Here is a 26,332-nt window from a genome sequence, read left to right on the forward strand (position 1 = left end):
TATTTTAGCTTGTGTTTCTTCCCCCTTGTTGTTAATATGCATTGCAGTCATTACCAAAGGCAATATATAAAGAAAGATATCTGACCTGGTATAATCATCCTCTACAAGCATGTGCTTTGGAATCGGTGAGTATCTTCCTGGTGAGATAGGAGCCAAAGACGCCTTGTACTCTAAAGTGCCATTGTTGCCAGTGAGTATATGGTTTTCCATTGGTGGAGAATAAGCTGATGATTAAAATAAGGAACTGTAGTGAGTGACATTTGCATTTGGTTGATGTGATAGTATTGTTTTCATTTAATCACCAATAATGTGTTTGGTGCTGTACAAGACACAAAACACAGACAGTTCCTGCCTCAAAGAGTGTAAAATCTAAACAAGGCAGTGAAGGGAATGAATGGCTAGGATTTTGTTTACTCATTCACTTTGTGTGGAGATTAAGGAAGGAGAGGATCTTTGGGAGGGATTTGGATGAGAAGGGGATGGCTTTGGAGACAGAGAGCAGGAAGGCATTTAATGAATAAGTGCATGAATGCAAAAAGGAATGGAGATAGTTGTAGGAGATAAGTAGATGAGAGGGACATTAAGTCTTATACCATCATTTTTAGAGTGCCAGAAGCAATATAATAAGAGACCCAGTTTAGAGAAAAAAATTAGGGGGAAACAACAGGTTACAATTTAGGACAGGGATTATTCAAAGGACCCTAGAAGAGTTGGGATCCCAAATCCCACTAAACTGAATTTTCAGTGCCAATTTAGATTGCATCATAATTTAGATCCCAGGAAAAGCTGTTAAGAAGAGTGAAAGCTAATATAGATATGATACATGCTAATGATTAACAAAGACAGTACTATGCTGTTTGCTTGTATTTTGCTTTGGGTCTCAAAACAATGGTGCTGGCTGGAAATATGTAATAATGGCTGTGATCAAATCTCTAATCCATGTAATCATAGGAAAGGAAATACTAAGGAGGAAAAACAAAGACATGCTTTTGCACTGATTGATGATTAATTTCCTTTTGAAATGGAAGTGTTTAAACTTTCTAGTCATAGGTTCAATCCATTCTTCAGATGGTGAATTATTAAATATTTTAAGACCAAATGCTTCTATAAGGAAAGGCCATTCCTTGCTAAGAGACAAACAAACTTGTATGTTGTGACAAAGCTCTGTCCTTGTCTCTGTGGCTCCCGCGTTTCCTGGCAGATTTCACTAGCCTCAGAGGCTCACCATGACCCTCCATGTAGCCCTTCTCTCTCTAGAGGCAAGGGTCACAGCCTACTGAGCCATTTTCATCATAAGCCAGCAAGGGAGGTGAGGAGAAGCTATCCTCCCTTGCACAGTCTCTGTTGTCTCCCAGGCTCAGTGATTAATCACGGGGCAATGGGGGGAGCCCGGGCCCTCCCTCTACTCTGGGCTGCAGCCCAGGGACCCCAATAGTATCAGCTATGGTATCTGACTTTTTAGAAACAGGACACATACAATTCCCTGGGCCACATGCCCACAGCAGCCCCCCACTTCCACAAGATCCACTTCACCCTTACCTCACGGCCTCCTTCCTTGTACCTGATATGGTTTGTACTGCTCAGTCTCTCCAACAGCATGGCTTCCTCCTACAGCTCTTGACACACCCTCACCTGACTAACTGGGAGGTTTTTAACTAGTTTCAGCAATCCCCTGATTGGCTTCAGGTGTCCCAATCAACCTAGCTGTCCTCCCTGCCTTCTGGAAAGATCTTAATTGGCCCCAGGTGTCTTAATTGACCTGGAGCAGCTGCCATTTGCTTATCCTTATGCTAATAGGGATTTGTTTAGCTTGTGGCTAATATATCTGTCTCCGACTACTTTACTATAGCATCTGGCCTTGCCCCGTCACAATGCACCCATCAATTACTGAAAGTTTTTTCAAGCTTTTTCCCTCACTGAAATTTCTGATCACTAATAATAATATCTAGCTCTTAGATAGCACTTTTCATCAGTAGATCTCAAAGCATTTTTACAAAGGAGATCAGTATCATTATCCTCATTTTACAGATGGGGAAACGGAGGCACAGAGCAGTGATGTGACATCCCCAAGGTAACCCAGCAGGTCAGTGGCACAGCTAGGAATGAAAACCAGGTCTCCCAAGGCCTACTCCAGTACTCTATCCATTAGGCAACACTGCCTCCCTAATCTTGTTCAACAGCATGCGCTGCTTCACTATTTTTGAAATACTATTTTGGAAGACCAGATAATCCAAAGAATTAGTAAGGTGCTAGAGAGCCTTTTTTACTCCTTAGTCACTGGTAAGAAATCAGCCCAGATTAGCAGTTAACAAATATCATCACCATCTGTTGGCTGATTAGTAGCGTCTGCTAAATAAACAGGTCCAACTGGTCTAGGTCCAATTCAGTGTAATATATAGATGTGCATGTTACAAAACCACCAATGCAGTTATCACCCTTTTATGGGCCATGTGAGTAGAAAGAGCCATGTTTAGCTGGGCATGCCAAATCAGAATTAAGGGACAATGATGCAGAAGTGCCTAATCTCTGACTTTTACTGGGAACTTTTGTCTTTCCATCCCTTTGCTGGCTCCATGGCCTCTGGTGACAATTGCATTTTTGGCAGCTTGCCAGCATGAGCTGGGGTCAGTTGCTGAGACTCCCTACTCTCCTTATTTTGCAAGCCAATCAGACTGCTTCCTGGCTCATCTCGAGAGAGAGACTCAGAGGGAGCTTAAAGCAGGGAGCATTTACTGACTAATTGGCAAACGGAGGGAATCTGCAGCAGGCCAGCAAGACACACCACAGTGGCATGGATTAGTCCTGCCTGCTGGGAGAAGGGAAGCTAAGCAGAGGAGCCTGGAGCCTCAGCGACAAGGTGCCACCCCAAAGAATGGGGTACTGGGGAGGGGAGAACTACACGCACATTAAGAAGAGATGTACTGAGTGCAAGGGGAAGCATTGCCACACTGTTGGGTAGAGAAGCAGAGGATGGATATAAATAAGGGAGCGGATGGATAGGGAACAGGGGGCATTAGTATCCTGATGTATGGGGATGTAACTGATAGAATTGGATGGCAATTATGTAGCAATTTTTGGAGGGCAATTTTATGCTGTATGCAAATATTGTGTAAATTACAACTCCATTGAATGCAAATATCTTGTCAATTTTCCTCAAGCTTTTTGTTTGGTAAACCCATGTAGGCAGGTCGTCTGCTGCCTGTGTTGTACCTGTCTTGTGAACTGAGCACTCCTCTCTCCACATTTGTTAATCCAAGATTTATCAAAATATTATATTTACATAAAAATATTTTCCCCTTAGTTGTTACAAAAGATACAGTGTACCTGCTTAAAATTCAAAAATAGCATGTTGGAATAAGTTTGGTGGCACGGTTATCTTGTTACTTTTTGCAGCACAAGTCCAGAATTATTATTTCAAATATAACAGATCATGATAGTATCATATTTAATGAACAGTTCCATTTTTCAGCCTTCCAAGGCCTTGTAAAAGCTTCGCTGATGTACTGATATTTGTCTAGATTTGAAAAGTCAAAATAATCACTTAAAGCATGATATCACATATGAAATAATATGCAATGAGACACTTACAGTGAGTAATATCTGGTGGGCCATAAGGGTCAGTCATGTAAATGGTAGTGGGCTTTCCAACTTTCAGATAAACTACATCCGATGTGTTCTTCAATATTGCTACTGCCTCTTCATGAGTTACTTCTTCTAAACTGTAATTATTTACCTTAAAGGAGAAATTAGACAGATGAGTAAGGCTGGATAGATACAGAAGAAATATCCATATTATATGTACAGTTATCAATGATGGATTAAGAATTGTAGACAAAAGGTGCTGCAGATTATAGAATAGTAATGTTATTATACAATAAAGAAGAAAAATCAGATTAAGGTTTTATTTAGCAGCATTGGCAATCCCCAAGCTGCAGTACCATAGCTCAGTGTAAATATGCCATTGTATCTGCTCCAGTACGACACTATTACCAGGTCATCATTAGCAGAAACATAACAAGAAACTGAAATAGCTGCATAGCAAACTGTGCACCAGAGGATGCAGGGGATATGTATACATCATAGCAGCCACTTGAGATATTGATTATCAGCATCTGGTTGTTGGCAGTAAAAGCCCAAATCACATTCTTATTAGTTACTTGGATACTTGATGATGTTGCACCCATGCACTAGTTCCTAATGGGACCTCATAAGTGAGTGACACCCTAAAATCTCTTTGCCCATTAACTTAAATGGATAGTTGAAAAGTTAAGCAGGGGAGGAAGGGAGACAAAAATAAGAGACTACTTTGGAGAGGTGGGGAGTGAACAGTGGCAGCTGTGGAACTGGGAAGGGAAGGTTTAAAGGTAAAAAATGTGACCATTTTCTGGAGCTGTAGGTAGAAAGACACTGAAATAGTGAGAGGGTAGGTGATTAAAGACACAAGGTGTGGGCTTGATGCAGATAGTATATCAGGTGCACCAGGGCATTGCAAAGAAGAGTATAGACAAGGTGGGGCAGGGAATTGTGTCAATAGGAGGTGCTAATCTAGATTACTCCTCCAGAAAAACTTTATGCAGGAGAAAAGATCTTGTACATTTTGAGGCATGAGGGCTCTACTGCATAAAGGTACTTCCTATGTATATTCTTGTACAAGGGAAATGAGATATATTATTAACAATGAATCATGTTTATTACAGTAGTGCCTACAGACTAGCCAAGGATGGGGCCTCACTGTGCTAGACATATACACAACACAGATTAGTAGACAGTCCCTGTCCTGAAGAGCTTACAATCTACACTGACAAGACGGCCACAGGCTAATGGGAAAGGGGCAAGGATAGGGATATAGATTCATATTGATACAGATTTCATGCAAATAACTGGTATGCAGAAGTGACTGATATTAAATCTCTCTTGCTTATTTATATACTTTAAAAGGGGGATTCAAACCGTGAAAATTCAACTTTTGACTAATCTATGTAAGCACTGTTCCTGACACAGCTACCCTCTTGTTTCCCTTTCCCCTCATCCTCTGTTACATACCTTTCTGTTTTGTCTCAATTCAGATAGTAAATTTTTAGGGGGCAAATCCTAAAACCATCATGAAATTGATTAGAAAGATTCCATAAGGTGGGGTATGTTTTTATTTTCAGGTATGCATGATGAGACAAGTGCCATGTTTGTATTAATTGAAGGTTGTAACATTGGGACTCAGAGAAACCATAAAGAAAATAAATTCAGCAGTCAAGACAAGTGAGATAAAGCTACAAATGAGAGTTTCACTAAGCAAACTTGTTGGGGGAAGCAAAACATGAAGAAATGGTCAGAACTATGAAGGACATGCAGATTGCCACTTGCAAAAAATAAGCGGTCACAAATATTTGCAATACTTTTGTTTATGCTCGTAACAAATACGTGGAAAATATACATTTTGTCCTCTCTAACTACAGGACTCTTCAGAAGGGATGCTTAGAACACTGATTAACAGTGCTTGAAGAATAAAGAAAAGGTTAAACAAGACTGAAATCAGCCAACATCCCATCCATTAGGACAAAAACTATGTCTACACTACGAACTAAGGGTGAGATTCCCAGCTCACATACAAACACTCGTACCAGCTCAATGAGAGCTAGCACACGTATAAATAGTAATGTAGCCGCAGTAAGACAGGCAGTAAATACATACCCATGAGGTTCAGGTGGGTACACTACTGTTTATACTAGCTCTAATCAAACTAGCACAAATACATGTATGTGAGCGGGGAATCACTCACCTAGTTCATAGTGTAGACATAGCCGAAGTCTCCCAGCAGCACACGCTGTCCCTAAGAGGCATCTATACAAAATGTACTACACAGAAAATTGGAAAACAGTCCTTTTAAAGTGCTTAAAATTTATTCAGCTCTATCCATTATGTATTTGGCACAGGCCATAATAAGTTTTTCATTCAATATGTAGACTAATAGCCTCTTTCAGATTGGAGAAAAGCTTCTGTTCTCCATTGCAGAATCATGAAATCCCAAGAGCCGTGTGGCCTCTTGCTATGCCTACCGGGTAAGATCATAGATCAAACTAAAAGGGACTCCATTTCAATCCCGGCAGTCTTTTCTTGCATTAAACAGCTCTGGCCCTGTCTGAGACAAAGATTTATCATGATATCAAATATGTCCCATTAGTGTGTACTGCACTGGAAACTGCTTATTTTTTCTGTCAAGTTCTTAGCTGCTATCTCAGATCTTTTTCTCCCACAGAAGTGCAGTACTCCCAGTATCTAAGATAATTGGACCGGGGGGAAAAGTGTGTTGCCCTTCTGCCAACTGGTAGCAGACTTTCAGGGCCTGCTAGGTCAGTTTCCTGTCTGGAGCAGAAATTGGTGCTGCTGAGTCAGGTATTTTCATAGTGCACTGTATTTCTACAAAATGCAGATAAGTTTTATTTCCTTTCACAGGGATGATAACACATAGCACACAGGCAACTCCCTCTTGCAGAAACCTCAGCTCAGGTATCTGTGCCCTGCTGTAAAGGAAGTTACCTTGTGCTTCTGTCTCTCTCTCTAGGGCCTCATGGCTTATATTCTGTGCTCCTGCTTCTCCTGTTTCAGCCCCTTCACTTTTCATCTAGAAAAACCCTAGTTAAAGGTCGCTCACAAACACCATATGACTTGGAAAGATGGGCTTGAGCATCTACCTTCCTTTTGTGCAGCGGCTTTGTAATACAAAAGATGCTTGGATGGGTCTAATGACCTAGAGCAGGGGTGAGCAAACTACAGCCCTCGGGCTGGATCTGGCCCACGAGCCATTTTAAGCCAGCCCGTGAGTTCCCACTGGGGCGCCGGGTTGGGGGCCGCACCACGCGGCTGGGCCCTGCTCCAGCACTTAAGCTGGGGCGCCGGGTTGGGGGCCGCACCACGCGGCTAGGCCCCACTCCGGCGCTCAAGCTGGGGCACTGGGTCGGGGGCAACACCATGTGGCTGAGACCCGCTCCAGCGCTCCAACCCCCTCAATCCCAGTGCTGAGCACCCTCCTGCACCCCAAACCTCTCATCCCCAGCCCCACCCCATCGGGTATGTGTGAAATGTTGGCACACTGTCAAGAAGGATGAGTTAGTAGTTTTCAGTTCAGCATATAGTGTTATGTTGGCAGGCAAGCAAATGTAATCTAGGGTCAAGTAAAGGTCACTTTACTGAGGTCACTTCAACACTGCAGGGAGAGGTCAGTCAGTAGGGTTGCCAACTTAGTAATATTTCAAAACCAAAGGAGTACTTGTGGCACCTTAGAGACTAACCAATTTATTTGAGCATAAGCTTTCGTGAGCTACAGCTCACTTCATCGGATGCACGAAAGCTTATGCTCAAATAAATTGCTTAGTCTCTAAGGTGCCACAAGTCCTCCTTTTCTTTTTGCGAATACAGACTAACATGGCTGCTACTCTGAAACCTGTCATTTAAAAACCAGACACTCCAGCAGGAGGGCCGGAACCTCCCCTGCCCCGCCTCTCACACACACCCCAAGGTCCCACTCCTGCCCTGCCTATTCTCTCCAAAGTCCTTCCCCCTCCCCACTTAGGCCCTGCCCTGCCTCTTTCCCCTGAGGCCCCACCTCCAGCCACTCCTCTTCCCCCTTCACCCCGAGCATGCTTTTCTCCACCCACTCACCCTCCTCGCCTGGGTCAGGAGGGACTTTCCTGTGGAGCCAGGGCTGTGAGCTGCAGCCGCCTGACACAAGTAAGAGGCAGTCCTGGCTAAGTAGGGGCTCGTGCGGGTGATGACCCGGTGCCTCCCTGCCTTCCACCCCGCAGTAACTGGACATTGGGTGTCCAGTCAGAAGATCTGGCTGGACCGTGTCAGGACCCCTTTTTTGACAGACTTTCTGGTCAAAAACCAGGCACCTGGCTGCCCTATCAGTCAGGCATGTTAGTCCAAAACTAGGTGAGGGTCACCAGACCACAACAGCAAATAGACCATAATACTATGTAACAACTTTGATTGATAGCCATATTTAGCAGTTCTGATTGGACTATAAGAATAGATCAATCAGAAAGGATATAAATTTGACTGGAGGAAAAGGAAGGCTTGAAAGAATAGCCAATCAAAAGAGCTCAAAAACTGTATGAAAGACAGAGAGTCAGTAGGCAAAATTTAGAAAGTTAGGAGCAGAAGAAGAAGGAGAAGTCAGAAGAAATCAGAAGAAGCAACCACAGTGTGACAGCAGAAAAGGACCGTGACAGAACAGACGGAGAGAAAACTATGGAGGGTAAGCACGCTAGCTATAGTGTAAAATATAGATATAAATAGGATTAATGAATATATGTCTGTATGTTTGGGTTAATAAAAATGTGTCTGTGTTGTGAATGTTACATTGTTTTATATGTATAAAGTTTAAGATTGCTGTCAACACCAGCAGGAGACTGACCACTGCAAACAGAACACAGCCATTTAATATTGGGCTAACTATATGTTTATAGTTTGGGTACTTTTAGGCTGTATCCAAGGATTGTTTATGTTTTTGCTTTATGTTTAGACTTATTGTATAGGGAAAATTGCTTTTACACTAAATAAAAAAAAATACCGTGTTTCGGAAGAATATGCCCTGGGTGTCAATCAATTATATCGGAAGGCTGTATTCATGTCCTCCCAAGGGTAGCAAGTCTAAACTGTACTGGGAAGTTGTTCCTAAAAGTATTTCCCACAAAACCCCAGCAATTTCTCTAGGGTGGACCCCTTTCACCTTGCAAAAACAGGTAAATGGGTCACCCAAAGGGAACTTCTGGTAAACCCAGGAAGGGGCAATATGTGAGCTATTCTGGGGGTACTTTGGGTCTGTTTGGGGGGTAACAAGACAAGCAACCCAGGAGACTGAGGAGCAATTCCAGGTTAGGCTATCAAGAGCCAGCCTAATTTTCCATTGGACTCCAGATCAGAGAGCCTCAGGATGACTCTATCCAAGGGGTGAAGACACTGTAGGAAATCCCAAGTCTATTTATTTTATTTGTGACTCTGAATTTTATGCTGGACAATGATTTACATAATTGCATCACCCACTAAAGAACTTCTTCTCAACTCACATTCTGCCTAGGCAGGTGCTGGGAGGGAGCTGAATGGTTTGGGCCCATTGTAAATGTTAGGAGGTGAAGGGTTTAAGTAATTGCTGCTATTTTGTTATTCTAGTTACAGTACTATTTTCCCTTATTCCTTTTCCTTTGTTCCCTGTATTGTTATTTTGGGGATTGTGATAATTGTTTTATTCCTTGTATATTGGACTACACTTCTAGTACATTATTTGGTAGTAAACGTTTTCCCAAAGGACAACACACATTGTATTGCACTAGGAGGAGTCCCCCTTGGGTGGAGGTATCGTGCGCCAAGATAAAGAACCCAGGACCTATACCCCTGGGGTGATGGGGCAGAAGCTTCTCCAAGCAGCAGGCAACAGGGAGAAGGCTTAAGCTACCCATCAGACTCAGGTTACACAAAGAAACCAGAAAGGCTGAAAATGGATTATGAAAGAAGGAACAAGACGGCAGGCTCAAACCACAGATCCAATGACAGAAGATGGAATAAAATGGCAAAAAAGGAAGGGAATAAAGGAAGCCTACAAGCCTAATCAAAGACGACAACAGTGATGGGAGACATAATACTTAAATAAAGTTGCACAGGAGGTATGTAGGAAGAAATTCCACTTTACATTTAACAAACAGTGCAACATTCCTTCTGCACAGCCTCATTCTTTCAAATGTAATGAAGGGGACTGTTTAATTTGGAAATTTTCAGGTTCATCTTGAAAAATGTGAGGCACTCAGCACTAGCTATAGTAAAAGTTTTGGTTCCTCCTGTTGATCTTACAATCACCCTAGAAAATCACTATCAGGAAAGTCAGAAAAGAGTAAGTGGAGACAAAATAAGAGTGCCAGAGGAACATACTTGTTTTATTTATTTTTCCCTTTTTAAGAGATAATTGTTCTTTTTCATCTATTGACTTAGGTTTATTGAGATTTGATAGGGTTGTACTTATGGAGATAGAGGGAGATGATTCGGATCCTGGTGGTTACGTCTGCCTTTGTGTAAATACTTTTCAGGTTATTTTCTCCAGGAAGTGGAATTTGTTGAAGTGAAATCTTGAGCATTTTCCTGTGAATATCTGTGAACTGTTGGATGTAATTGGCCTATTGCCACTGATGAATGTGCATGTCCTTTTTAAAGCGCAACATGATTTAAAGAGCTCTACAAAGAGAAAGAAGGGTTTTTTTTATGCAGAAGTAGTAAAATTGGTTTTAAGTAAGTAAGTTTGTTTGGGTTAATTGCCTCTGCAGTACCCCATTAACTGTTTAGTTAATTGGACCAAAGCTGGTGCTCACTGTGTGTAGAGAGGAGCGTTTGACTGACTGATTGTGTTTAAATGGCATTTCATACTCTTTTATTCCCTTTCACTTTACTTTGCTTAGTTTATCAGTGGCTATGAGCCTAAGGGACTAGGGTTTGAAACAGAGGGGAGTTTGGCTGTTTGCAAGTACTTCAAGAGTTGGTGCTTTAGGTGAGGTGTACATTACAGGCCTATATCAGTATAACGATGACACTCAGAGGTGTGAAAAATTTGCACCCCTGAGCGATGTAGTTATACGAACCTAACACCCCGTGTAGACAGCGCTGCGTCAATGGGAGAGTTTTTCCTGTCGACGTAGCTATTGCCTCTTGGGGAGGTGGATTCACTATGCCAATGGAAGAAGCTCTCCCATCGGTGTAAGAGCTTCTTACTTAAGCACTACAGCGGTGCAGCTGTGCGGATGCAGCGTTTTAAGTTTGGACTTGCCCTCAGAGACTAACAGGGAAATAAAGAAATTGAACTGACAGATATGAGGCCATATATGCACATATAATGCAACACTTAAAAATGGATGGCACAACCTGAGTCTAAGGCAAACTCCATATTGGTTTTAATAGGGATTATTTTTAAATGACAACTTGATATAGCCCTTACAAGTGAAAATCTTAAACTAGGAATAGGAAGGACATATGGGGATGGTGCATCGTAATATGGGTGGCCTGGATAATGAGAAAGGCAAAAGTAAAAAACGTAGTGAGTAAAGGAGGTGGACTACATTGTTCCACTGGAGGGCACTGGTGGCTACCAGCAAGCATGTCTTGGCCAGTGAGCAATCACAGACCTCACTGAAGTTAATGGGCGTGATAGCTACCTTTCATTCAGTTTAGATGAGGGAGCAGTTATATGCCCCTTTGGTTAGAGATACCTAAAAGAATAGAAGCTACTGAGCCCAAGGGACTGGACCTCAAAGGAAGACCTGAGCAAGAACTATCTCTGGGAGAATAAAAGAGGTTTCCCTGGGACTGACTGCAAACACGGGGACTGGGCATTGAATGGTGGAGCTGTGTATGTGAGAGATGCAGACAAGACCAAAAAGGCAGCAGAAAGCCAAAAAGCAGTGAGTGTGGCTCTGGTAAGTAGCCGAGGGAGAGTGCTTCTTGTGGGCACAGGACTGTCTGGAAAGCAGGCTTGGATTTCTGGACAAGGGGACAATCTCCTGTTATTTGTTACTTCTGCGTTCAGGGAAGATGTGGACAAATTGGAGAAAATCCAGAGAAGAGCAACAAAAATGATTAAAGGTCTACAAAACATGACTTATGAGGGAAGATTGAAAAAATGGGGTTTGTTTAGTCTGGAGAAGAGAAGACTGAGAGGGGATATGATAACAGTTTTCAAGTACATAAAAGGTTGTTACAAGGAGGAGGGGAAAAATTGTTCTTTCTAACCTCTGAGGATAGGACAAGAAGCAATGGCTTAAATTGTAGAAAGGGAGGTTTAGGTTGGATATTAGGAAAAACTTCCTAACTGTCAGAGTGGTTAAGCACTGGAATAAATTGCCTCGGGAGGTTGTGGAATCTCCATCATTGGGGATTTTTAAGAGTAGGTTGGACAAACACCTGTCAGGGATGGTCTAGATAATACTTAGTCCTGCCTTGAGTGCAAGGGACTGGACTAGGTGACTTCTCGAGGTCCCTTCCAGTTCTATGATTCTATGAAACAGGACTTTGTGTATATTCTTAGTAAGTAAACAGGACTGCACCACAGAAATACCTGATTTGTACAATCAATTACTCCTCCTAATGCAAACAACCCATCATGGCCCCAAATATTGGGTAACCGCTCAGGCTGAGGGGCAACAAAATATTGGGTATGGTCCAAACTTATATTCTTCCTAAATCACAACACAAAACTAAAAGTTAAACTGCAACCTAAGTGTTCTCCCCAAGCTTGGAGTTCTTTGGGTTTCCCCTGAAGGATACCTGGGTCTTAGCCCTTAAGCCTGGTCTATACATAGATTTTGTACCATTATAACTATTATGGTGAGGGGTGTACTTTTTATTTTATTTTACTGAAATACTTACACTAGTAGACCCCTAGTGTTGATGAGGTTATAGCTATACAAAATTATCTTATTCCATCGAGAGGGAGGGGGACTGGATGATCTACCAGCTCCTTTCCTTTGCTAACTTCTGTCATTTTAAGAACATTGAAAAATAGGACTGGCCCCAGGGCAATGAAGGGATTTTTCACTTTATACTAGAACTTTGTTATAAACTTTTCTAGAACATCTGACCTGGCATTACCAAGTAACCAAATGTAGGGAGTAAAACATTTACTGTAACAGCAGTGGGTACATATACTTTGCTGTGAGTTAAAAGAATACCAAACTAATTAATCTCTTTGGCTCATCTTCATAAAAATGAGTTGGGTTTTCCAATACAACTGAAGCCTCAAACATATACATTCAAAGAAAAATATCAAAAATTAATAGTATTACTTGAAGTTAATTATTCAACCGGATTTAACCACTACCACACCTCCACAGCAAAAATCCCCATTTGAAACAGATTTCCACTGCTTCAAATATAGTTCCAGTTTGTCATTCTCACCATAAGAAGTCTGTCTCCAACTTGCAACCTTCCATCTTTTTGTGCTGCTCCTCCATCAATAATCTTAGTAACATAAATGCTGTTGTCTCCAGCGATGTGTTGGTTTCCCACCCCTCCTGCAATACTGAAGCCCAGACCTGGAAAAGAAAGGGGAGGAATGCTCGTTAGCAATGCCAATCATACTATTAAAGAATGCAAGGGCAATATGTATTTCCATTAACCTCCTGGAAAGTTATTTTTACTAATAGCAAATAGTATATGAGGAAACTTGCGGGGTATGTGCATCTTTACATTGCACTGCCAATATTTCCGTGGAGATCAGTCACAGATACAGGTTAAGAACATACTGCCATATTGAATCAAGACCAGTAGCATGGACCAGCATTCACATCACTCTCCCCATCAGTATCTGTCCTAGCCCAGGGAAGCTAATGATCCAACCACCAGACCAATTTTGGTAATGAATCCTGGTCATGTGCCACCTGAGGTACGTTGTGCATACGCTAAGACGACGACCAGTGGTCCATCTAAACCAGTATCTTGTATCTGACAGTGGCCAGTACCACCAAGTGCAACAAACCCTATGCTAGGGAAAGTGTTTTTCCTGGCCATAAATACAGTTTGGATTATGCTGTGAATCATGGGGTTTTATCTCTTCAAAACTGTTGTGTGTCTTACACACACACACACACACAAATAAAACTCTCAATATTCTTGTTGTCCCTACTAACAGCTTGATATCAGGGATGGGGAGAGAGAGAAGGAGAGATCCCTTGTAGAATGTATAAGTTGTTCAGTAACCACAGTGAAAAGCACAGAATAGTTTAGGTAAGGACAGATGGAGAATGCAGTCCTTTGGATTTAATTCTGCTTTGCATAATTATTAGCACTCAGCTGTTATGGGTGCATGAAAGATTAGACTGATGTACCTTGACGAACAGGTAACTTCTGTTTAGTAACCTGTAAAATTCCCAGATGAAGAACCACACAAAAGATCTCAAAGCTCTGGAGTGATGTCAATAGTGCATTGTAATATGATTAAGAAATGATAATGCAAACTACAGAAAATATATAGAACAGGAAGGGAAAATAAACAGACTTCAGAAACTAGAGGCTTTACCCTTTACCTATATTCTCCCTATTACTGCTACACACACATATCACTTCTTTCATTAGTACTAAAATTTTATCTCCCATTTTGCAAAAGTGTATGGCAATACCTGTCTATGGTATCTTATTTTCATAAAAATCTATTATAGACTCCCCCAAAAATTCATAACAATTGTTTGCTTTTTCCTACAGTCATATGTCTAATGAGACCTTCCGGCTGAACAAGTAAGTCTTTACTGACACTTACTATAAGGTTAGATTCGGAGACAACCCAAGTGTAACTATTTCTGCAACAAAGAAAACAAATGCAATTATCTCTGATTTTTATATCACTAATTTTATTTTTAAAATGTATTGTAATCAGTGGTTATAGAAACAAACATGTTATTGATGACTAGAACTTCGTCTGGAGAGATGCAGTAGAAAAAGATTTGCTCCCTATAACTTGGCAGTTTACGATTTTCACCAGCCTTATTGCTTGTGCAATAAAACTCACTGATGTTACAGTTAATAACAAAAGGCTTTGTCATCTACATGACTGAAGAGATGAAGTTTTATAATGAATTACATCTGTTGACAAAGAAACTACGGGTTTCCTCTCACAGTATCCTTGGAGAAACGTGCTGTCAGATAATGTAATAGGCTAATTAATGGAGACTTGCAAAATGATAAATTACAACGAGAAACCTCTGGAATAATATCTGAAATCCAATGAACTTTAAATGAATTAATTAAGACAGTTGTTAATAATACATGTAGAATTAATTTAGAATAGCGGGACGATTAAAATAACGTTTTATCTAATTTCTTAATACTCTTGTAGTTATGTCCTATTGTTAAGACAACAATGAGATCAATTCTGGGGGAAAAATTACATGATTTGCTTAGTCCTCAATCATTTCTTTATCACCTGGAGACACAATGAAGGGGAGAAAAGGATGTCCTCTTTAAGAAAACTTCAATGGCAAAAGCTCCAGGACTTTGGCCCAAAACATCTACACTTGGGCTACTGCCTCCTTTGATGACTTATTTATTACACACTGGGTGAAAAAATCCAACACCTGGTGACAAAAGGATCTGGTACTAAAACCCAGGTTTACAGAGCCAGGGACAGCTGATGTTCCCACAGTGCCATGGGGAGCATTGTGGCAAGTAGGCACAGCAGGAAGTACCATCCAAGAAACCCAGAGTGTCAGTACCCCACAGCCCTCTGATTGGCCAAGCACCCTATTTAACCCTGGAGGGTGCCCCAAGAAGTTGTGTGGGCAATCACACAGACTTTGGGCCCACTGCAACTCCAGACCTCACCTCATCCTCTGATCCCAGCCTGACTCTGACCTTGACTCTTGCCTCCTGACTCCAGTCCGATACTACCTCTAATCTTGAGTCTCTGGCTGCAGCTTGGCTGTGACCCGGACTCTTGTTTCCTGATTCCACTGGTACTACCTGTAATCTCTGGTCTCAGACCCCAGCCTGATTTGACCCTGGCTCTAGCGATTCCTCCAACCCCTGCTCACAAACTACTGTCCCTTATGTGTGACCCACAGCCCAACTGTGACCACTAGGCCAGACTGCCTATGCCCTGGCCCATTACGGGTATACATTTTTATGACAATGTAATAAAGTTTTCAAGAATATTATTCCAGAATGAGGATAGCAGGCAGAGCAATTTAGTTGATAGGACAGCAGACTGGGAGGCAGGAATGGTGTCCCTAGCCTCTGTTTGCCAGAAGCTGGGAATGAGTGACAGGGGATGGATCATTTGACGATTACCTGTTCTGTTCATTCCCTCTGGGGCACCTGGCACTGGCCACTGTCGCAAGACAGGATACTGGACTAGATGGACCTTTGGTCTAACCCAATAGGGCCATTCTTATGAGTTAGGAGACCTGGGTTCTATTCTCAATCCTGCCACTGAGGTCTTCTGTATGACCTTGGGACCTTCTGTTTTCTCTCTTCACCCCTTGGTGATCCTAAAATGTAAGCTTTTCGAAGCAAGGTCCGTCTCCAGGTGTCTGTACCATGTCTAGCACAGAGGGGCCTTTAGGCACTACCATAACACAAATGAAATGACGGTCTTCTCTATTTTCAGTTGTTTGCTTTTTTTGGTCAGAAACCTGAGAGAAAGCTGATACCAAAAATTGTCGTCTGTCTATATTGTAGATGGGATGCATGTCATAATTTGTAAATTGAAAAAAAAAATACCCCTCAAAAACTTTTCTTCCGTCTTGATTGCACAAAGTGAAATTAGTGAACGTGACCCTGATCCTGCGACTGCATCCACACGGAGCCCCACTGACTTTAGTATGTCCCAGTATAGGAGCAGGACTTTGTACGTGCCATTTTCAGTAGACACATCACCTACCTTCAAAGCAGATCAAAGCCACTGAGTATGTGATATTATATAGTACGTCCTTTGTTTTCCTCCACTGTGGTCTGCAATATTTTGGTCAATTTTAGTTGGTGGGTTTAGTGTGATGGTGGGATGGTGTTGGTGGCCTGTGGTGACCTATATGATGTAGGGGTCCCTCCTGGCCTTAACCCTATTATTCTATGATTGAGAGACTAATCCTGTGCAGGTTCTTACTGAATCATTCATCCCCCAAATCCACGGGAGCTGCGGAAGCTCAGCATACTGTAGGATCAGTAAGATGTCACCAGTACATTTACAAGGTGTTGCAGGAATGTATGCATCTCCCATGCATTTTCAAAGGCAGAGCTGCATAACCTATGAAACCAGTGTGAAGCTGCCTATAAGATTGCACAGTCCAATGGACAGCACAGTACTATGTATACTGAGACTGCCTTTGGGACCCACAAATCCAAGAGCCAGCCTTGAGGATGAATGAATATGGAAGAGCAGAAAGAGAGACAAGAAGGAACAAGCATCCTAAAGAAAATACAGACAATTAAGGAAAGAAAAGAAAGAAAATGGTACAAAATGACTAGACTATTCAGTATAGGTCACCTGTGATGTAATGGTCTAAATTAGATAACCTAATGACCTCTGCTGGCCTTCAAATATAATAATCTAGACATGGAAGAAGAGACAAGGGGATGATAAAATGAAGGAAGAAAATATTGGCAATAACTTTTAAGTTAGTGAAGTGAATTTAATGTATTTCTGTTGCTTTATTTTATTATTTCCCCAACAGACATTTTATATCTCAAAGTTTGGGGGACGTAAGAACGGCCATACTGGGTCAGACCAAAGGTCCATCTAGCCCAGTATCCTGTCTTCCGACAGTGGCCAATACCAGGTGCCCCAGAGGGAATGAACAGAACAGGTAATTATCAAGTGATTGGGATGTTTATGATAGTTTGAGCTACTGTAAAAATTCACATAGGTTGTTAATAAATACAGTTGTTTTAAGTTACTGGAATATACTGAATACGATTTTAAAAATCCATTGGTTTCTACTGCTTTTATAACCTTTCAAAAATATTTTAATTTCATTTTTTAGTTTAAAACATTATATTTAAATGTAGACTCTCCCCATCTCCCTCAATCTCAGAGGTGGGGAGACTTTCTATAGGCCAGCATGGGAAAGAAAACCCTTGGGGTCACTTCAAATATTGCCTCCCCCTTGTTTCTCCCATCCTTGTGGGCATTTATTCTCTGCACGGCTTGACAGGTGCCTTTAGCACACTTACTTATTCAAAAGGAGGTCCAGTTCCCCGATAAACTGCAGCTGGACTCAGAGTAGGAGAAGACATGTCCTAGAGAAGGTGGAGAATGGAACTGGGACTCCTAATGTCTGGCAAGGAGATAACCCCCTCTGCCCAAACCATATGAGGGGAGGACAGTGGGGACCCAGTAATGTGCTAGAACCAGGTTAATGGTGCAGAAGGTGACAAGCTAAAAGCAGCCCCTGACCCCTGGGTGATGGAGAGTTGTGGAGCTGAAGGCAGTGCACCTCCCCCATGTGGTATGGAAGGAAGGATGACCTGCGCTGGACAAGTTATTGCCAGATAATTCCCACATGTGCAACTTAATAGAGTTGCAGCCTAGTTAAATCAAGTTTCTAATGTCCTGTCTTTCTTCCTGCAATGTCGGAGACAATGATTAATTTCAAGAAAGCCAAGATAGCGACAGTATTTGTATGAAAGCCAAGCAATTCAAAGTCAATGTTTATGCCACCACTTTTTTTGAGGGGGGAAAGGGGACAGGAGGTTTGGGGTTGCACAGTGGTTTGGGGTTTAAAACAAATTGTGAACCAGACATGAAAGTTGGAACCAAACTGAGTTAGCAATAATGATCTGTAAAAGCAACTGTCAGAGAAAACAACAGCTGCAAGTCTGGGGAAAGATATCTGGACAGAAGTGACAGGACAAAATGATATACAGAGATTGTGCAGCATGAGCAAGTGACAGCCCGTAAATTTGACATCACTCATATCCTTTTTTTTTGGTGCTCTAAATTGATAACCATGTAAATCAATTTCTGTCTAAAGGAAAACCTTCATGACAACCTTATAAGAGCTTAGCAGGCAATATCTAGCAAATGTAAGTTTAATTGATAATATCACAAAAACTGTTTACAGAACTGAGATCAGAAAGCTAACCCCTTAACCTTGAACATTTCCAATTTGTAAATAATTTGAGTGTGCGGAGTAAATGCTGTCATTAAAAGCGACTAATAATTTTAATACATCCTCTAGTTTTAGTTAAGCCAGCATTTACATGTATTTTGTATTATGTGTTGCATGAATGCAATGTTTGGATACATGTTTTAAGTCTGTCAGTATGTGTTAGCAAAAATACACTGTGTTTATACTTAGGATTCATAATAAACCTTGGGAACACTGGGGGCATTCGTATTGGTTGCTTAATGTTGTTTTATTAATCATAGACATTTTTAATGTGATAACCTGCTTGTCCCTATATAATATAGAAAATAAGGGTGGTGATAGGGAATATAGGTCATTTGTTCCTCATGGTGGGAGTATTGCATGCTGCTGTACCTCATTGCAGTGGCGTCCAGACCCAGGAGGAAGTGGCTCCTTAGAACCAGTGAACAGTGGGCGGGGGGCAGGAAGGGGGCAGAAATAAGGCCTAGCAAAAGTTTGAGTCATAGATGGAAGCCTTCCTGGGTTGAAGGAATCAGGAGCAGCTAGCTTAGTTAAGATCAGAAATGCCACACCCATCATTGGGTGAGGAACTTGATGGGGCCAGCAGTGAAATGGGGACAGTCCCACTAGCAAGGGTAATAGGTAGCTCCTCCCCCTGGGAGTCTCTGGCACCATTGGGCCGCTGGGGGAGAGGGGTGCTGATTGGCCGGCATTCCCCAGCTGCCAGGATTTTAGCCCAGCACAGGGCTCTATGGAGCCTCTTTCGGCTCCATTCCAGAAGCCCACCCTGCCACCCAAACTAGGAATGGGAACTTGGCCTAACAGACATTGTGGATCTAGCCAATCGTCTTTTTAGGGGGTCCTCTGCCAATGGAAGAAGGGCATGGGCCAATTGGCAGAGGACCAGGGAGTTTTTTGCCTTCCTTGCAGCACCTTCAAGCCACAGTGGGTTGAGTAGGAATGTGCTTAGAACCTAACTAAGGTATGGGGTGGAGTTGTTTGTTTGTTGCAATTTATGGCCTGTTTCTAGTGAGGTTAGCAGAATAAAATCAATCATCCCAGAGGCAAAAGACCTGGGATTTTGATGTTGGGCCTTGGCCTCATGTGATGGGGTGAGACCTTGTGGCCTTCATGGTCCGAGGTCAGACCTTGTGGCCCTTGCAGGCCAAAGTCCCCATCCTGCTGCACCCTCTGTCCCCTTCACATTGGGTGAGGTGGAGTGGTGGGGGAGGGTGCTACCACTCAGAGAGAGCTGAGTCCTGGGGGTAGGATGAGGAGAGTCTACCCCGCATTATGGGTTATATTGTAAGGAGCCCTCTAGCCCCCACACTGGAACCAATTAAATGCCTGGTATAGGAAAGTATGGATGATGGCTGGGTAGTGCCCTCCCCGTATGCAAGTTTAATAAAAGTTGCGGCCTGCTGCTTAATTCTATGCATCTGTCCTCATATTGCTGCTGTGTCCACATAAACTAGAGCTGAGCAAACAACTGATTTTCCAGTTTGGTGGCAGCTGAGGAAAAAACAAACCAAATTCAGTTTGGATTGAACCAAATCTGAAAAAATTCAGAATTTTGTGGGAACTGAAAAAAGTCTATTGCAGAGGGAGGGATTTCAACCTGGGTCTCCCACATCCCAGGTGACTCCCTTAACTACTAGGGTAACTATTATAAAAGAGGACAGAGCAGGAGCAGCAGCACCACCACCACCTTTACCCCTCCACCTCTTGCAGCCATTTTGTGAATAGCTTAAACCAGTGGTTTTCAATCTTTTTTCATTTGTGGACCCCTAAAAAATGTTGAGTAGAGGTGCAGACCCTTTTGGAAATCTTAGATATAATCTGTGGACTCCCAGGGGTCCGTGGACCACAGGTTGAAAACCACTGGCTTAAACTATTCATGTCAAATTTGTGAATAGTTTGGGGTCAACTGAAGCTTCATTTTTCAGCAAATAAATCATTTGTTTGGAAAATAAAACTGCCCAGCTCTACCCAGAATCTGAAAATACAACAGACCTACTCTCATGAAAAAGGGAAGAGAGTGATTTTCTGATAAGAAACCTGGACACTGAGTTCTGGAAACTTAAGTGCAGCCCTGTTAATTTACCATTAAGGCCCCAAATCACAAGCACAGCAGAGAGAACCTGTTAGTGTAGGGCGAAGACTGTCTTGGTAAGCGGTGCATTTCTTGTTCCATCTCTTCCCCTAGTCCTCTGAGCTTCTGTTTTTCTGATGTAAAGTGCAGAGACTGCAGTGTGCTGCCTCCCCGAAAGAAAGACTGAGGAGAGTGGAGTGGAAAATGGTAGAGCCTAACGTTACCAAATTGAGAGTATTTTCATTGGCTGTTATATGCTTGATCTGCATAGGAGGAGGGATTATACCTCCATTTTGAAGCTGTGAAACTGGACCTGACAGTGAAATAAGCTAACATAATCAAAAAGTAACAAACATTCCAAGGTCAGGGTCCAATCCAGCTCAGGTTGTAGAGCCTAGCTTCCCACAATCATTCTCCCTCATCTGTCTCAAAAGCAACCACCCTCATACCCCTCCCCAGGAGTAGCTTTAAAAGGAAAAAAGGAAACTGAGATGGAGTTAATCCCCTTTGGATCAGAGATGAGGTAATGCTCCTGTACCCAGCTCCCAAAGCATTGCTAAGAATATGCTCGTATAAGAATGTCCTCTGCAAAATCACTCTAAGCTTACAGAATTTAATCATTCTATATTCATTTGCTCTTTCTGAAAGGAAAAGTTATAACAGTCATACATCAATTAAGTTGTCAATGCTAGTGTGATGTATTCTTCTAAGATGGGCTTCTAGTTCATCAAATTCCACTTAACTTAGGAAAGGAACACAGGTAAATTAACACAAGATAATTTGATTGATACCCTTTGACTGATTAGATTTGACAGATAGCACAGTTATGGAAGCAACAAAAATAACAAGAGCCACAGAGACATGGCTAATTCTTAACAGGGTGCTGCAGAAAAAGAATTCCTCAGTTACTACTCTCCTTGACCCTTTAGTTCCAGCACCAATGACCACCTTTCTCCATGTTGCTGTGAAGAGAGAAGTGCCATGCAGAAGACTGCTCATGCTTAAAGGCACATTAATGGTGCTGGGTGGGGCTTGTTAGGCTTGCAATTACTATATTTCTTCTGTCTACATTATTGACGTATATGATGCTTTAACGGTTACCTCAACTATTTCAGCCTGTGGAGTTTGCTTATGAAAAAATGAACTAAATTACAAAATTAATTCAATTTTAAAAATAAATTAAAGTCTATGTAGGTTCTGTGGTCTTACAAAGGGCAGTGTAGGGACAGATTCTGCTTCTAGTACTCTCTCTAATTTCCACACCAGCCTTCCCTTGACCATTTGAGAGGGCTCTTTGTGAAAGTGACAATTGGACAATATGGCAATAGCCTGGGAAAGTATAACTGAAAAACATCTAATTGATCCCATCATTATGTTTCTTTCTCGTGGGTTTTTTTTGTGAACTCAAAATTATTAAGCATCTTCTTTAGTGTCTGACATTTATACAACATATGTAATAGTCTGCATTTATTTCTCAATTTCAGGCAGAGTAAGGCAGATGTACAATGTTTGTAGGTGAAAAGGATACCCTTTGAAATTACCATTATATAGAAAAAATGATAGTTGAACTTTATAATAGTTGAAGATATTAGTCTACTAATGTCTTCAACTATTATACAGTTCTACATTTCCTTTGCTCTTGGCCATAGAATCTACGGAGATCAAGAGATAGATTGTCTATACCTTTCCCTGCTGCTGATCCAACACAGATGCTTGCCAGAGTTTAGACCCAGAATGTTCTGAAACTTCAAGCTTTGTGCTGGCCAGTATATACAGCAACACTAGTTGGAACCATTGGGTGTGGCTAGACAGGTTATGGGAGAGGCTGTCGCTATGGCCATTTTTGCAGCTGTAGCTGGGCAGCAGACGCAGTGCACAAAGCACTTTGTAAAGGATTAACAAGGAGTGCTCTACAACCCAGATTCTTCTCCTTGAGGCCATCAGTTGGCGTCAAGCTTGAGCAGAGATAATGACTCTGGTCAGAGCTCCTTAATCCCACATTTTTATAGGTAAATTGAATGGAAATAAGTATCGGGGGTAGCCGTGTTAGTCTGTATCTTCAAAAACAACAAGGAGTCTGGTGGTCCTTTAAAGACTAACAGATTTATTTGGGCATAAGCTTTTGTGGGTAAAAAAACAGTTCTTCCGATGCATGAAGTGAAAATTACAGTTGCAGGCATTATATAATGACACATGAAGAGAAGGGAGAATGGAAATAACAAAGACTCTTATTATAACCACGGAATCCCACAATTCCTTTTTCGCAGAGCCACCTTTCAGAAGACAGCCAGATATTAGCTATAACTCCTATCAGGTGAACAATATAATATTTTCCACCTCATACCTTCCTTTCATTTTTTGATCCAAAACATTCAACAATATAATCATTAATTAATGATGTAGGGTTCTGCAGGGCTCCCTCTTATCACTCCTCTTATTTAATGAGTGCATGAGGCTGCTGTCAGGACTGTTTAGGAGACATGGGTTGAAATGTATTTAGTTGGCTGATGATCCACAGCTTTATTTTTTGACCTCACTAGAGCTGCAGTTGCATTACTTCGGGTCTGAAAGAGGGCGAACCGGCTGAGCAGCTAAGACTGTGATGACATCTGTGGTTGAGTAAGCACCCGGAAGAGATGGAAGGATAATGATTGAGGGGGTTTGCCATCTGGGATCAATCTGATTGGATTCCCACCTGCTATTAGAACATCCAGTGGTAGCTACAATGAAGTCAGCCCTTCTCCATTTCAGATGCAGACTGTGAATTGTTACCCATGCCTTCATCACCTCAAGATCAGACTCCTGCACTGCCTAGGGTTGCCAGTATTGGTTGGATGTATTCCTGGAGATTTCATCACATGACAAGAAAAGGAGTACTTGTGGCACCTTAGAGACTAACCAATTTATTAGAGCATAAGCTTTCGTGAGCTACAGCTCACTTCCTCAGATGCATATCGTGGAAACTGCAGCAGGCTTTATATATACACAGAGAATATGAAACAATACCTATTCCCACCCCACTGTCCTGCTGGTAATTATTAATCTTTAATTTCTGGAGGCTCCAGGCCAATCCTGGAGGGTTGGCAACCCTAGCAATGTCCTCTGCCTGAGGCCACATCTTTTATTTGTGCTCCTTGATAAGTGGTGTTTCTTCCTTTGAGAGCTGTAGCATGTCCTATGTGGATCAGAGGTAGACAAATGACACACACTAACCAGTGTGTTATGTACTTCTCGACACAAGAAGCTCATCCTAAGTATCCGAGGCCCATGACAGTTCAAATCCTATGTGACAAGATTTCTGGATATTTCTGGGCAGCGTTTCTAGCTGAGTTTCTCTGCTCTGCAATCTGCATGTGTGTACAAACATCTCAAACAAGCCCATTCCTTCTCCTCATTGCTTCTCTCCCTGCCTCTGGATGTAAAAATCAAATGCTGCAGTAGAATGCATGTGGGTTAGCCAGAAAGGAATTTACTCCTAGCAGAGATTTATTTGCCTTTTGGAGTAGAATAAATGTTTGCATTTGATTTAAATGCCCCCCATAGGATTTGGGAGGAAGCACTATGACACAAATACTGACATATCTTCAAATATAGTAGCAGGAATCTCTATAGTAAACAATAAGAATATAGATACGGCAGATAATGTGTAGTGTTTGCATTATCTCAATAAAGGCTAATCTTTTTGTGATCCTGATAAAGGGCCTGAAAATACATTGTCACATTATTCTGCCTAAAAAGTAAATGTTCAACACCCATAAATCAAACTTCTTATCTGCTCTTTTGCCTTCAATTTTGCAGTTAAGACTTTTAAAGAATATTTCCTATTACGGATTTTTACAGGCACATACTTATCACAAAACATCATAGAAGGATAGATTCCCTTTGGATACAGTTTAAGGGATGGGATGCAGAGAATTTTAAGACAAGCATGAAATTTCTCATTAAATGTTGTACATTCTCTATAATTTATGTGTCTAAATAGATTTGAAGATAAAATACAATTTTGTATTCTCTTTTGAGCTACTCAGTCATTTTAAAGCATATTTTAAAACCCTTGTGGCTATAAACAGGAAAGCAGTGTTCCTAATTATTCACAATTAGCTGATTTTTAAACGGAAGCTAATTAATGACAACTTGCTTCTCACTAAAAACCGTACATCAAAACATACTGTTATATTTCCACTAGCACAAATACTATGAAGAGAGAAAATCATTTAATGTCTGACTTGTATTGTTACTCTGAGTCATGGCAAATATTTGAGGCAATGTAGCACGATATCATATCATACTGATCCTACACGTTTCACATGAAAAAGCTAAATTATTGAAAAAGAAGATACCTACAAGATCAACCACATAAGAATAAATTAATAGCCAGTTAGGGCCTGATTCTTTGAAAGTTGAGGCCTAAAGTTTCATGTAGATTTTTCCCTTTAAATTTGTGTGCCTGTATTAGTTATTAAAATGGCTCTATAAATTCCAACAAATAGTTTACGTAGTTCTAAGCAGTCACTGGCCAATAACAAGTAAATGTAGTGCTTGCTTTTTAGTCATTATAATCACTGAATAATTTTATCTTTATAACTAATACATAAGGAAAGAGTGAGTTACTTGTGTTTAATAATAATTACATAAAATCAATACATTTTCTTGAGAATTTAAAGCAACAGAAGTATTTATTCATATAGTAAAGAGAATATATTTAGGTCCAGATTTCTTGCCCTGCACTTAATCAAGCAGAAATGATTCCAGTCTTGAAAAAACATCCATTGGGAGATAGACAGGAGAAGTGCCACATTCACTGACTCATGTAGCCTGCCTGGTGGAATGCTCCCCTTCCCACAGATATAACATGGCTTCAGGTGGACTCGAGTTATTTGGCAATGCTTCTTTTTGATTTCCTGGGGATCTATGGGGTTTGGAGTTGAACCTGCAGGTGTCAATGGAAGAGGAAACCCTCCCAACCTGCCTCACACCCCCAAACAAATCTAAAAGCTGAGTAGTTCCTCCACACCACTCCCTGTATCACTGGACCCTAAATAATCTAATAACTTAATATTGTTTTTACTAAGTAATTAAATTACTTAAGCCCAAATACTACAATGGGCTCTATTCATGAAACTAGGCCACTTTCCATCCACATGGAGCCCCAGTGAAGTCAGGTATAGGGGCCCTCCCATGCTGAACCTCCTCAGGATTGGGGCTGTGGTGACCTTGTATAAGTAACTAGTCATACAATTAGGAAGTAAAACCAACAAAAAACAGTTGAGTTACTTGGTATTTAATTGCTACAGTTTACCTTAAATTATTACACCTTATTTCAATTACTTACAGAATGGACACAGTATTTACCACTCCTACGAACTGAAAGTAGCAGGGTTTCATCTTGCAAACATGTGCATCAGTGGTCGCAGGATCAAGCATAGTTTTAATATGCTACTTTTTTTTTTTTTTCCTGATAACACTCACAAACCATGTTAAACACTCCCACAGACTCTGGCAAATCTGTTTGTACAGACTGAAGAACATCCCCGGAGCACAAAATCCTGACTCACAGGAAGACAATATCTATTTGTGATTTATTTTTTAAAAAATTATTTGCTGTATAACACAGTAGCAGAGATTAGTAAGA

General features: G+C 41.4%; 1 protein-coding gene across 12 annotated transcripts in view; it reads right to left on the reverse strand.

The window, feature by feature from the left end:
* Positions 1-26,332, reverse strand: part of DLG2 (discs large MAGUK scaffold protein 2) — a 1,468,504-nt gene that overhangs the window by 351,671 nt on the left and 1,090,501 nt on the right. For 11 of the 12 annotated variants that reach the window (XM_073336088.2, XM_073336097.2, XM_073336081.2 and 8 more), the window contains 3 exons: positions 12,928-13,064; positions 3,589-3,733; positions 86-224 (listed from right to left, as the gene is read on the reverse strand). In XM_073336088.2, the coding sequence (XP_073192189.1) occupies positions 86-224; positions 3,589-3,733; positions 12,928-13,064 (421 nt within the window). Of the gene's footprint in view, positions 1-85; positions 225-3,588; positions 3,734-12,927; positions 13,065-20,749; positions 20,877-26,332 lie in introns of those variants that run through there. The other variant, XM_073336222.2, reaches the window with a different exon arrangement.

The sequence above is a fragment of the Lepidochelys kempii genome, chromosome 1, assembly GCF_965140285.1.
Source record: "Lepidochelys kempii isolate rLepKem1 chromosome 1, rLepKem1.hap1, whole genome shotgun sequence".
Classification (NCBI taxonomy): Eukaryota; Metazoa; Chordata; order Testudines; family Cheloniidae; genus Lepidochelys; species Lepidochelys kempii.